We start from the raw sequence: 13,945 nt of genomic DNA on the forward strand, positions 1-13,945 counted from the left end.
ACTCCTCAGGACCACACACAGAACATGTGCTCACCCACCACACACACTCACCGGGTCCACATTTAAAGCAGACACACAAACACACAGCAGGCTCTCTTGGCAAGCCGAATCCTGCTCTCTTTCACACCCACCCCTCAACTTGGGTCTTTACGCAGGTGTCCCCTGCCCCCAGCCTCCTCTGGCCTGACTATAGCAACAGCAGATAAATGGAGGCTGAGAAAGGCTGGCCAGGAGGGTCCAGGATCCTCAAGAGGCAGAATGAGAAAGGGGGTGGGGGGCAGCGAGAAGTGGAGAGGAGAGAAGAAAGTAAGTGAAAACTAGGAAGTGCCCCATCTTCCCTCCGGACTGTAGAATCTGGCTCATTCACTTGCAAATGATTTCTTTCCCCCTTTGATTGGGTTGACTTAGAATTGACTTGGAATTGTCTGCAGAGGGTGGGTGGAAGGCCGGATTCCTTAAAGGCCACAGGTCCACACACCTGGGGCGCACTGAAGGCCTCTCTCCCTTCTTCACAGGGGATGACTCCCGCAGACTGCCTCACTCTTTTGAAGAACTCTGAGGAAGATGTCAGCCCAGTCTCTTCCTGCAGCAACACCTCCTACCCAGAAGCCCCCCCGGATCATTCGCCCTCGCCCTCCTTCGCGCCTCCGGGGAGCTGCCCAGACCCCAGGGCTCCCCCACAATGGTTCTTCCCTACAAGAGCCTACCCCCACTTCCAATGATGTACCAACTCCCATGTGCACCCCCATCTTCTGGGAGCCCCCAGGTGCATGCCTCAAGCCTCCTGCCCTTCTGCCTCCCTCAGCTTCTAAAGTCAGCCTTGATTCCCCAAATTCTCCAGGCTCATCTTCCAATACTCCCACTCCTGTGTCCCGACGCTCCATCTCCCCAGAGCCTGTTCCCCGGTCTCCAGTTCCTCCACCCAAGCCCTCTGGGTCATCTCACACATCTCTGCCTCTGCTCCCTGGGGCCCAGGCCCAGGCCCAGGCCCAGGATGGCTCTGCCTCAGCCCCTGGCACTGTGCGGAGGCTGGCTGGAAAGTTTGAGTGGGGGACTGAAGGCAGGACCCAAGCTTCCGAAGCCCTGGAGCTGAGTCCTCAAAGTGGAGTAGATATGAATGGGGAGAGAGAGGCTCCCCAGAGCATCCTCTCTGGGAGTGGGTCCCAGGAGAACGGAGCTACAGGTAAGGGCATGGCGGCAGGACTAGGGTGGCCCCAACCCAACTCATCTTCTTTAAGAGGGGATTTTTGTGTTTGGAAAATCTGGCTTCATAATCTCTGAGAGTTTGAGGAAAATCAGGGTTGGGAAGACAGGTGCTTGGGGCTAAACCTCCATGTTTCTGTAGTTGTATGGTTAAAGTTAGGGAGGAGGCTTGGGCAGGGTGGGGTTGGGCCCCAGGGACTTTCTTCTTAAGATATCGCTGTGTCCTACAGATGTTGCCCTGGCCTGCCCTCCCTGCTGCCCCTGTGTCTGCCACATAGCCCGGCCTGGCCTGGAGCTCCGATGGGTACCTGTTCGGAGCTGTGAGGATGGCCCTAGGGCTCCCTGCAGGGCCTCCCCACTTCGGACCTCCCGCTCCCGCCCCAACCCTCCAAACAGCAATCACCCCCCAGTTGTTCTCACGTCCTACCGCTCCACTGCGGAACGCAAACTCCTGCCACCCCTCAAGCCCCGCAAGCCAGCTCAAGTGAGACTGGATGCCTCCAGTGGGGATCCCGCACAGTCAGATTCTGATCTGCCCTCCGAAGATGGAATCCAAACAGGTACAGAGCCTGTGGGGTTGGACCCCTAGGTTGTGAAGAGAAAGAGTGGATGAAGTGAAGAGTTCTTTAAAAATCTAGGAACTACAACCCCCAATAGGTCCTGTGCTTTTTAGTCTTTCATCAGCTGCTTTGCTGGGGTTTATGGGAGTTATCATTTTGGTAGGTAATAGTCTCTGCTGTAGCTAGAGTTTGGAGTCCTGAACTGGGGCATCTCTTCACTCTGGGTTCTCTCTTCAGGGGACAGTCCTGATGAAACTCTTTGCAACACTTCACCAGCAACCATGGAGGACAGGTACCAAATATCCAACCTTTACCTATATCCCCATTCCTATACTCCTACCTAGGAGTCCTTGTGTGCCGTTGTGGGTTAATGCGCTGGACTGAAAAGTCATTTGAACCGCAAGATCGGCTGTTCAAGCTCACTAGGAAACCCTAGACAGGGTTGCTATGGGTTGGAACTGACTTGACAGCACTTAACAACTACCTGAGGGTAGACAAACCTTCATGTCCAATTAAATCCCACTTCCACAAGGTGATATGAAGAAAGGCTGAGACTCTAGAGACAAGCAAACCTGGTTTCTGCTCACAATTCTGTCTTATTAGTTCTGCAGCCTTTCTGGATCTCAGTCTTCCTCTATAGAATACTTACGAAATGCAACTACTTTCATAGAGCAGTTGGCATGTGGGATATGGTGTCAGCTGGGCTCTGTTTTAGTTCCCATCCCCCTCCTTTTAAGTAATGTTCACAAATCCATTAGCAGCCATGAACACCTCTTCTAAGTTATCTGGACTTGTTAAAATTGTTTTAGATTTACCATCATTATATTAGAGTTAATTCTGATTTATTTATTTATTCAACAAACATTTACTAGTATTGTGGGAGATCATTCTCCCGGTTGTGGCTAGTAGGAGTGGGTGTGTGATGATGCTGATGATTAGAACAAGGGAAGGTGTAAGATTGTGAATTTGATCATGTTGACTTTCACTGAGGCACACAGATAGAACATTCTAGACAATGGCGGCTTCTATAGCACAAAATGAAGAGCCCCCATAGCATAGTGAATTAGGTATTGGACTGTTAATTCAAAAGGTTGGCTGCTTAAACCTACCAGTCACTCTGAGGGGCCTTAAAGATTCTTGGCAACCCTAGGGAGCAGTTCTACTCTACCCTATAGGGTCAACTGTGACTGGACAGCAGTGAGTTTGGTTTTGTTTTTTGGCACACAATGATGGGCAGAGTTCACATAGGTCAGGGTCTCCCCTGCAGCAGGTACATAATAAAATCTGGGGTTTGGTCTGGTGAGTCCTCTGTGCATACCTCTGTGAACAGCATCCCCTGGAGGTGGGCGGCAGCAGTGGCTTTAGGGCTCCTGGCCTTGTTTCTCTTCACAGAGATGAGGAGGGACTAGAGGAGCTGAAGGAACAGAACTGGGAGTTGCCCCTGCAGGATGGTGAGACCTCTTACTTCGTTGGGGTCCCTGTTGTGATCATTAAACAGGGGAGGAAGTCTGGGGAAACTGGACCTCACTGATGGGTACTTCTGCGTTCCAGAACCCCTGTACCAGACTTATCGGGCAGCTGTGCTCTCAGAGGAGTTGTGGGGGGTTGGTGAGGATGTGAGTTCTTCACTAACAAATCCTGGTGATGCTCCCACTTTGTCACGGCCCCCTGGACCTCGCAACACATTGTGGCAGGAGCTTCCGGCTGTTAGATCCAGTGGCCTCCTCGAGACGCTCAGCTCCCAGGAGAGGCGAATGCAAGAGGTGGGTGGCTGCACCTGGCGTTAAAATTGGCAGACTGGGTGTAGGGGAAGAGTGGCCTAAGTCCTGGGCTGGCCATGAACTGTGATTTCCTCTACTGCCCTGTCTTTCCTCAGAGCCTGTTTGAGGTGGTGACGTCCGAGGCCTCCTACCTGCGCTCTCTGCGGCTGCTGACTGACACATTTGTGCTCAGTCAGGCACTCCGGGACACGCTCACCCCCAGGGATCATCACACGCTCTTCTCCAATGTACAGCGAGTCCAGGGAGTCAGTGAGCGGTCAGTCAGTGGGACTCAGGGTCCAAGCACTCCCCAGCCTTTCTTCCCATCTTGGGTTGTCCTCTTCCGTGGGCCCAGTTAGTTTCCAGCTCTTCCCTGGAGAATCCAGGAGGCCTGGTTCTCTGTCCCTTCCATTGTTTGTTTCTCCCCTACACGTCTCCAGGTTTCTAGGAACGTTACTATCACGTGTGCGCTCCTCCCCTCACATCAGTGACCTGTGTGATGTGGTGCACGCCCATGCCGTGGGCCCTTTCTCAGTGTACGTAGATTACGTACGGAACCAACAGTATCAAGAGGAGACCTACAGCCGCCTCCTGTAAGAACCCCTCAGAAGAAGCTGGGGGGCAGTCTCAATTCGAGCAGGCTGGGAAACCAGCTCAGGACCTGGGGAGGGTCTCAAGGTAGATACATGCTGCCTGGCCTTCCTTTTGCAGGGACACAAACATACGCTTCTCCGCGGAGTTGCAGCGGCTACAGAGCCTCCCCAAGTGTGAGCGACTCCCGTTGCCATCTTTTCTGCTGCTGCCCTTTCAGCGCATCACTCGGCTCCGCATGCTGCTGCAGGTACGCATCCTGGCTTGGTGGACTTTCTTACCCCACCAGCCCCAGTTGGAGAACCCTACCCAGGGGCCTGTTGCCTGTCCATCACCATTTTTTACACCACCATGAGCACCACCAATTTCCGACTCCTGGCAACCCCATGCATGTCAGAGTAGAGCTGTGCTCTCCAGGGTTTTCACAGACTGATTTACCAGTCCTTTCTTCTGAGGTATCTCTGGTTGGACTTGACCAATTGCTCTTTGTTGTTGTTGCTGTTAAGTGCTGCCGAGTCTGTTCCGACTCATAGTGACCCTGCATAGGGTTTCCAAGGAGTGGCTCGTGAGCTTGAATTGCTGACCTTGCGGTTCACACAGACCTTGCAGTTCAGTGCATTAGTCCACAGCACCACACCAGGACTCCAGTTGCTCTTTTGTTATTGTTAAGTGTCTGTCGAGTCAGTCCAACCCATAGAGATCCTGTGTAGGGCTTCTGAGAAGCGTCTGGTGAGCTTGAACCACCGACCTTGCAGTTCAAACCGACTTTGCAGTCCAGCACATTAATCCACAGTGCCACCAGGGAAGCAGAGAGCCTCATCTTGGAGCGGCTGGTGGGTTTAAACTGCCAATCTTGTGTTTAGCAGTACAGTGCTTGACATGCTATACCACCAGGGCTCCTCTTCCACATTACACCAAAACCAGAAGAAAACTGGCTGTCATCAAGCCGAGTCTGACTCATAAGGACCCTTACAGAGTTTCTGAGGCTGCAAAGCTTTTGTTGTTGTTGTTATGTGCCGTGGAGTCGGTTCCGACTCATAGCGACCCTGCATAGGGTTTCCAGGGCTGTAAATCTTTCCGGGGGCAGAAAGTCTCATCTTTCTCCCATGGAATTGAACTCCCAAGCTTGTAGTTAGGAGTCCAGTGCTTATCCTACAGCACAATCAGGGCTCCTTCTACCTGATACAGAAGTCTTCAAATTACATTTCTACTCTGGGCCTCTCAGTCAAAGACCCACCAACTCTTGCCTGGAGCTCCTCAGATGCCCCAAGGGGCAGCATGGGTGAAGGAAGAGCCTCTGGTGAGAGATGCTAATACTAGATGTAGCTAGGCTGCTAACTTCTGAGACCCTTCTCCTCTCTGGGCTTCAGGGGAATGTAGTGAGTGGTCTTCAAGGTCTTCTCCAGCTCCAGTCTTCTACTACATGCATTCTCAAAGGTAACGATATCACCCTTAGGGAGCAAGTTCTTGTGAGATGCGGTGGACTGGGGAATCTTAGACATTTCAATGGCTGTGGTCTTCCAAAGGGCCATAGTACATGAAGAGATTTACAGTTATAGCTACGCTATTAAAATTACATGGCTGTCATTGTTAAGTACTGTCGAGTTGGTTTCCACTCATAGTGATCCTGTATAGGGTTTCCAAGGAACCGCTGGTGGGTTTTCACCAGCGATCATGGAGTTCAAACCGACCTTTTGGTCTAGTACTTATCCTATAGCACCATACCAGGACTCCAAAATTTCATGGTAGGGGGTGATTAAGAAAAGAATGTCTTAAAAAAGAGAAACAGAAAAAAAGCACCAAGCCAAATTGCAGTCAAGCTGACTCCCACTCATGCAAACCCAAGTGTATCAGAGTATAACTGTGCTATATTGAGCTCTCAGTGGTTGATTATTTGGAAGCAGATTGCCAGGCCTTTCTTCTGAGGTTCCTCTGGGTGGACTTGAATTCCCAACCTTTGGGTTAATAGCTGATTTCCGTTAGCAGGCAAGTGCATTAATTGTTTATATCACCCGAGAGCTCCAAAATTCTCTATAAAAGGGTTGAAAATAGTGGGGGGGAAAAGAGTAGCATTCCTACTGCAAGCTAGAAATCTTGCCTACTCTAAAACCAGGTCACTCAGTATGGTGAGAATCTTAGTATGAAGAGTCTCTAACTAGATTATCAACTGCTCAATGTCTTATTTACCTTCATACATTCTCAATACAGACAGCACAATTATAATAATGATAGTCATCACAACTGCCAATGCCTATTGAATGCTCTTGTTTACCTGTGATGGACCCATCTAACCTTACCAACAACTGTATGAAGAGTTGTTATTAAGAGCAGTCGTGTCTGTTCCAACTCATAACCATCCTGTATAGAGTTTCTGAGGAAGAGCTGGTGGGTTTGAACTGCCAACCTTGTAGTTCACAGTCCAGTGCTGATCCTATAGTGCCACACCTGGAGTCCTGTGAAGGGAGGGACTATTATTAACCCCATTTTACAGACTTGCCCCAGGTCATACAGATACTAAATTGATGGAGATAGAACTTAAATCCATTCTTAACCACTCTGTTATATTGTTTACAGGAACACAGTAGTTCTAGAGGATAAGTATTGGACCGCAAACCACAAGGTCCTGCCAGCCACTCCGCAGGAGAAAGATGAGGCTTTCTGATCCTGCAAAGATTTACAGCCTTGGAAATCCAATCCAGGGTCACTGTGAGATGAAACGGACTTGACAGCACTTAACAACAACAAAATATTGTTTGTACTAATTGTTGTGGGTGGTGGTGGCTGTGTACCACTGAGTCGGTTCCAACTCAGCAACCCTGTATAGGATTTCCAAGGCTGTAAATCTTTACGGGAACAGAAATTCTCATCTTCCTCCTGAGGAGCAGTTGGTAGATTTGAACTGCTAAGCTAGTAGTTAGCTCAACTATAAGGTTAACCCACTATGTTACCAGGGCTCCCTATTGTTGTGGGTAATTAATATTCAAATAAAACACTATGAGTTGGAACTGACTTGATGGTACTTAACAACAATAATGGCCCATTTAACAGATGGGGAAACTGAGCTTGGAGCAGTAGCATGACTTGCTCAGGGTTATGCAGGCACTCAGACTTGTTAAACGATTTCTCCACCAAACTGAGCATTTCTCCAAGTCAGTTAGGGTCCTCTGAGCTGTGGCCTCCTCCTCTTTCTCCCCAGAATATCCTGCACCAAACAGAGGAGGGGTCCAGCCGACAGGAGAATGCCCAGAAGGCTCTGGGTGCTATCAGCAAGGTGGGTAGGAGGGGGTGCTGAGGTTGGTAGAGAGAGGTGGGAGGGGTGGCAGGGAGCAGGGGCTGCCTCAGGGCTGGGTGACCTGGCTCCCCTTCCCCAGATCATTGAGCGCTGTAGTGCTGAGGTGGGGCGCATGAAACAGACTGAGGAGCTGATCCGTCTCACCCAAAGGCTGCGCTTCCATAAAGTCAAGGTCGGTCCCTGCCCAGACGTCCTACCTGCCCTTTCCTCAGAGCTTCAAGGCCACCTGTTCCAGAGCCTCTTGTTTCCTCACAGGCCCTGCCCTTGGTCTCCTGGTCAAGGCGCCTGGAGCTGCAGGGGGAGCTGACAGAGCTGGGGTGCCGGAGGGGTGGCGTGCTCTTCCCCTCCCGTCCCCGCTTCACTCCTCTCTGCTTGCTGCTCTTCAGTGACTTGCTGCTCATCACTCAACCCAAGAGGTGGCTCCCAGGGAGGGAGGATGCCCAGGCTAGGGTGGAAAAGAAGGGGTCCAGGTGAAGCCCTGCTCTCACACTGAACCCTCTCTTTCCTTGGCAGTGGGCAACGGCTGCAGGTTCTGGACTATGCCCATCGCTCGCTGGTCCAGGCCCAGCAAGTGCCAGATCCATCAGGACCCCCTACGTTCCGCCTCTCCCTTCTCAGCAACCACCAGGGCCGCCCCACCCACCGGTTACTCCAAGCTTCATCCCTGTGAGTAGTGTCTCCGTCAGGCCTCTTAGATTTTCTCTGACCTCTCAAACCTCAGCTTTCTCCCCACTGTTTCTCCTCGGTGATCCCTGCCTAACTCCTTGGTCCAACTATGATCTGTCCCTATATCCCTTCTAGATCAGACATGCAGCGCTGGCTAGGAGCCTTCCCGACTCCAGGTCCCCTCCCCTGCTCCCCAGATACCATCTATGAGGACTGTGGTGAGTCCCGGGTTGGGGGGAGGGAAGGTAAACTGAGTCTTAAGGGGAACACAGGGGAAGAGCTAAAGAGTCTTGATTCTCTTGCAATGCCTTCTACTCTCAATCAGAATGTTCCCAGGAAATTTGTTCAGAGTCTTCAACACCTGCTAAGACTGAGGGACGGAGTCTGGTATCCAGGAGTCCCCCCAAGCACCGGCACAAGGGTCCTGAAGGTGAGCGATTGTTACTTATTCATTCAATAAGTATTTATTAAGCACCTATTAGATGCTCAGCAGGAATCCTGGTGCAGTGCTGTAAGATAAGCACTAGTGTGCAAGGTCGGTTTGAACCACAAGGTTGGCGGTTCAAATTCACCTTGAAACCCTATACAGGTTCGCTGTAAGTCAGACAACAACAACAACAACAGATGCTGATCACTGTTGTAGGCAATCCTCCTGAGCCAAACACGATGATTCCTGCCCTTCAAGAGTTTACATTCTAGCAGCGGAAGCGGAGAGAGAATAAGTAAAATGAATTGGTTAGTTAGTTGTGTGCTGTTGAGTCAGTTCTGACTCATAATGATATCCTGTATAGGGTTTCCGAAGCTGTAAATCTTTATGAGAGCAGAAAGTCTCATCTTTTTCCCATGGTAGATTTGAACTGTTGACCTTGTGGCTAGCAGCCCAACTCGTAACCACTATACTACTCCAAGTAAAATGGGTAAGAACATTATACAGTACATTCATAGTGCCCTTGTATTGTTGTTATTATTAAATGTCATGGAGTTGGGTCCGATATTCCCAAGGAGCAGCTAGTGGGTTTGCCTCTTGGTTAGCAGTCTAGTGCTTATTCTACAGCACCACACCAGGACTCCTGAACTCAATATATATGTTATTGTTAAGTGCCATTGAATTAGTTCTGATTCATATTGACCCTGTATAAGGTTCCTGAGGAGTTAGTGGTGGGTTTGAACCACAGACCTTGTGGTTAGTGTTGTTAAGTGCTATCAAGTTGGTTCTGACTCATAATAGGGTTTTCAAGGAGCTGGTGGATTTGAACTGCTGACCTCATGGTTCATAGTCCAGTGCTGATCCTACAGTGCCACACCAGGGCTCCTGAACTCCATATGTTGTTATTGTTGTTAAGTGCTGTCGAGTCAGTTCTGCCTCATATCGATCCTGTTTCCAAGAAGCGGCTGGTGAGCTTGAACTGCCAACCTTGAGGTTTAAGCTGACCTTGCAGCCCAGCACATTAACCCGCAGTGCCATACCAGGGAACTCCATATAGGACAGAGTAAAATTGCTCTATAGGGTTTCTGAGGCTACAAATCTTTATGGAAGCAGACTGCCTCATCTTTCTTACTTCGGCTGAGCAACTGGTGGTAGTGGTATGCCAGGAAGTCAGTTCCGACTCATAGCAACCCTGCATAGTGTCTCCAAAGCTGTAAATCTTTATGGGAGCAGAAAGCCTCATCTTTCTCCCGCGGAACGGTTGGTAGTTTCAAACTGCTGACCTTGAGGTTAGCAGCCCGACTCATAACCATTATGTAACCGGAGCTCATTGCAGGGTTAAGTAGGGTTACAATTTTAAATGGCAAGGTTAAGGTGGGGTTCATTGAGAAGACAACCTGGCAGCAATGGCTTGATAGAGGTGAGGAATTTAGCCACATGGGTATCTGGGGGAAAAAGCATCCCAGTCAGAAGCAGTAGTCAATGCAAAGAAAGGCCCAAAGGCTCAAGGAGTTTGAGGACTAGCAAGGAGGCCAGTGTAACTAAAGGGAGCAAGGAAAAAGAAGAAGTAGATTATAGATGTAACAAGGACCAGATCATGTGAATCCTCGTGGTGGTGGTTATGTGCCGTGGAGTTGGTTCTGACCCATAGCGACCCTGTTCAGGGTTTCTGAGGCTACAAATCTTTACGGGAGCAGAAAGCCTCATCTTTCTCATGTGGAACAGCTGGTAGTTTCGAACTGCTGACCTTGAGGTTGGCAGCCCGATTTGTAACCACTATGCTACCAGAGCTCCTCTGAGTCCTTGTAGGTGGTTGTAAAGACTTGGGCATGGACTCTGAATGAGATGAGCCAACATTACAGGGTTTGACACAGCATGATTCCAACCTCTCTTCAGGGCTGTCACCTCCATTTCAGTAATGTTTCTACTAATGCTGAAGGCTTCTCTACTAATTCCATACCCACCTACCAAGAGGCCTTAGCTTTCCACCAGGGCTTCTCTTGTCCTCCTTACCTGACGTCCCCCCTTGCCCTTTCTTTCCCTAGGCTGGCTGAAGGGGGTCCCTGGGGCCTTCCCTGCCCAACTGGTGTGTGAAGTCACAGGGGAACATGAACGGAGGAAGCACCTTCGTCAGCACCAGAGGCTTCTCGAAGCTGTTGGGTCCTCTACAGGCACCTCCAGTGCCCCCCCACCCTAATGCAGGCTGGGAGGGGGCACCAGTTGGGACAGCTGGCAGCATGGCCCATGGGAACAGAGTTGGCTAAAATCCTCAGTCAGAGAGGACAAAGCCCACCTATCCATGGATTCTTTGTCAGTGACAACACTACCTCGAGTGGCAACCAACAGAGACCAAGCTTCAGGACAAGGCAGCCAAAGGAAAACAGGGCCACCTGAGCCTACAGCAATAAGGAAGAATGAGGATGAATTGAATGTATTCCTAATGGAGGAAGAGGCTTAGTAAAAACCAATAGTCATCGATATGATCCTGACTCATGGGGCTTCATGTGTGTCAGAGGAGCACTGTGCTCCATAGAGTTTTCAATGACTGATTTTTTTGGTAGTAGATCTTCTAAGGAACTTCCTGGTGGACTCCACTCACCAACCTCCAACCTTTCAGTTAGCAGCCAAATACATTTCACTGTTTGCATCACCCAGGGGCTCCAGAGGCTTAGTTGTTAGTTACTGTTGAGACAACTCCGACTCAACTTGGCCCCGTGTGCAGAATAGAGCGATGCCATAGGGTTTTCCAGGCTATGACCTTTCAGAAGCAGATTGCCAGTCTGTCTTCTGAAGTACTTCCAACCACCAACCTTTCTGTTAGTAACCAAGTACCTAACATTTTGTGCCATTCAGGGACTTTTAGAGGCTTTGTTGTTGTTGTTGTTAAGTGCCATCGAGTCGATTCCGACCCATAGCGACCCTATATAGGGTTTCCGGTGAGCTTGAACCACCGACCTTTCAGTTCAAACGACTTTGCAGTCTGATGCATTAGCCCACAGCGTCACACCAGGCTTCCTCTAGAGGCTTAGTGCAGAGCAATTAATGGGCACTGAGCTGGCTGAGCCTCTGATATTAATGGTGGTGGTTATGTGCCGTGGAGTCAGTTCCGACTCATAGCGACCCTGTACAGAGTTTCTGAGGCTGTAAATCTTTACAGGAGCAGACTGCCTCATCTTTCTTCCGCAGAACAGCTGGTAGTTTCTAACTGATAACCCTGTGGTTCGCAGCCCAATTTGTAACCACCATGCTACCAGAGCTCCTTAATGAGTACTCCTGATATGCTCACAGCCAAGGAAGATGAAGCTAGGTCAATGCAGTTTTTAAAAAGGGACACATTGGAGATAAAGTCCTAAGATAAAATAGTCAACAGGGATGAACAGGGACCCATCCAGCAATAAAGACTGTGGTCTGGGTCCCAGAGACCAGAAACGACCCTACTTGGCTCTATAGTTATGATGGTTCCTACCCTTTGAGACAGGGAAGTATTAGAGTCCATTCCAAGGACATCTTCTGTGCCCGCTCAAGCCACACCCCCTTTTCTAGGACATTCCAGAATGTGTATCTCAGAGAACATGTGTGTCAGTATGTGTGTGGAGGGAGGTGAATCTAATCTATTGAATATAGTGTGTGGTGGTTGCCCCCCACCCCTGATGACTGAGTGATCCATTTCTTCCCTCACTCCCATTTTTCCTGTTATTCTTTCCAAAAAAGACACTTGGTCTGGGCTCCAAAGACGAGTGTGCTTGGTGCAGATTGGGGCCAAAACTGGGTATGAGATCTATGGGTGCTGTTTCTCTTGGAGGCCAAAGTTCCATGACAGTTGGTGGGTCATGTTATGGAGCAGCCAAGCAACTGGCAGATAAGTTTGAGGAAATAAGGACGGCCAGGAGTGGGAGCCCAAGGCGCCCTGAAGTCTGTAAGTCTTTCCTGCTTCATAGCCTGCTCTCCAGGACCCTGCCAATAGATCCCCCAACCTGAACTATAACCAGTCGGCCAACCCTCACCTCAGTCTTCAGACCTGCTATGGGTTCCAGGCTTGGGTGAAGAAATGGCAGCTGTGAATCATGGGCTGACTGGTGAACTTTCCGAACTTTCTTGCCTTCATCTTGGTCCTCTTACAGAAATGCTGGGCCAAGCAGTAGAGCAAGAATTGAGAGCTAGTATTGTTGTCCAATTGCATCCAGAACATCTGCTTGGAAATGAGAAATTGTCCCAACATGATGCCAGGAGAATGTGAGGAGCAGAGACAGACTGGAGCAAATAGCTGTTGGGCCTAGATCTGGGCCTTGGCCATCCACATCTTTCCCTCTGCTCATGCTTGGCAACTTGCCCAGGTCAGAAACTTATGTGCTGATCACAGAGGTGCAGGGATTCCAGGAATCTCAGAGGAATAAGGACACAGGCATTTGTTATATAGCCCATGTCTTTGGGGATGCTTTGCACAGTGCCTGGCATATGGGAAATCCTCAATAAATGCTTGTGGAATTACATCGAGTCTCTTCAGAGGAGTGTATGCCTCAAGGGGCAATGGTCTCCAGTGGTTTTATAAAGGGGGATGAGGCTGGTTGAAAAGGGATGCTTCAAAAGCAGAGATCAGCTCTGTGGTAACAGGTTCAGAGACCAAGGCCTGAGTGTGTTGGTCCTCCCATAGTGCCTGAGGGATCTAAACTACTGGGAGGAGGTTTACAACTGCTTGGCTGGACTCTAGCAGGGCAGGAAATAGAAGATGCAGCAAGAACAAAAACAAACCAGCAAGGAACAAACATCCTCTATTGACCAGGCAAGCATCTCTGTGTTTAATTCAATTCAACACCAAAAATTACTTATTGCCTTAGATCTGCCAGGTGATGAAAAGGACAAAAACCCTGCTTTCAAGCAGCCTTTGTTCTAGCTAGAGGAGACAAAATTACCAAGTAAGCCATTAGTAAGATAAAGCCAGAAAGCTGCAAGTGTTATGAAAAAAAAAAAAAAAAATCAGCCCTGACTGTGATCATGTCACAGAGGTAGGGTGAGATGGGTAAGTGGTACCCTGTGCAGCATGACAGTTCTGAAAGGGTGGTCTGCAGTCTGGGAAGTTCCATCTGGGAGGGTTGAGAGGATGAAGCACAGCTACAAGAAAAGGACCAAGTGGGGGCACCTGGAACACTGTGTGAAGAGAAAGTGGGTGAGAGATGGGAATGGCGACTGTGTAAGGAAGACAGGAAGGGGAATGATGGGCGGGTTTAGGTGGTACAGATGGCAATTAAGTAACTTGGCTCATCCTGAAATCCTTTCTCTCTTTGTCACAAGGAGCCCTGCTGGTGCTGTAGCATAAAAACTATAGGATAAGCTAACTGCAAGGTTGGCAGTTCAAATCCATTAGTTGCTCTGTGGGAAAAAGATGAGGCTTTCTGCTCCCATAAAGATTTACAGTATCAGAAATTACGGTGTCATTATGAGTTCGAAT

At 49.5% G+C, this 13,945-nt stretch overlaps 1 protein-coding gene across 1 annotated transcript; it reads left to right on the plus strand.

Moving 5' to 3' along the window:
- The first annotated feature begins 564 nt into the window (after positions 1-564).
- ARHGEF15 (Rho guanine nucleotide exchange factor (GEF) 15) lies at positions 565-10,696 on the plus strand. The gene is made up of 15 exons (XM_006863409.1): positions 565-1,183; positions 1,434-1,763; positions 2,001-2,055; positions 3,156-3,214; positions 3,315-3,526; positions 3,640-3,800; positions 3,964-4,116; positions 4,235-4,364; positions 7,311-7,385; positions 7,486-7,578; positions 7,662-7,822; positions 7,920-8,072; positions 8,208-8,290; positions 8,398-8,502; positions 10,545-10,696. The coding sequence occupies exons 1-15, from the start codon at positions 565-567 to the stop codon at positions 10,694-10,696; spliced, it is 2,541 nt and encodes an 846-aa protein (XP_006863471.1).
- The last annotated feature ends 3,249 nt before the right edge of the window (positions 10,697-13,945 follow it).

The sequence above is a fragment of the Chrysochloris asiatica genome, unplaced genomic scaffold, assembly GCF_000296735.1.
Source record: "Chrysochloris asiatica unplaced genomic scaffold, ChrAsi1.0 scaffold00054, whole genome shotgun sequence".
Taxonomy (NCBI): domain Eukaryota; kingdom Metazoa; phylum Chordata; class Mammalia; order Afrosoricida; family Chrysochloridae; genus Chrysochloris; species Chrysochloris asiatica.

Coding starts and splice junctions, on each gene's coding strand:
- ARHGEF15 (XM_006863409.1), top strand. CDS start 565: ATGTCAGCCCAGTCTCTTCCTGCAGCAACACCTCCTACCCAGAAGCCC. Junction 2,056..3,155: donor CCAGCAACCATGGAGGACAG/GTACCAAATATC, acceptor TTCTCTTCACAG/AGATGAGGAGGGACTAGAGG. Junction 8,073..8,207: donor TTACTCCAAGCTTCATCCCT/GTGAGTAGTGTC, acceptor TATCCCTTCTAG/ATCAGACATGCAGCGCTGGC.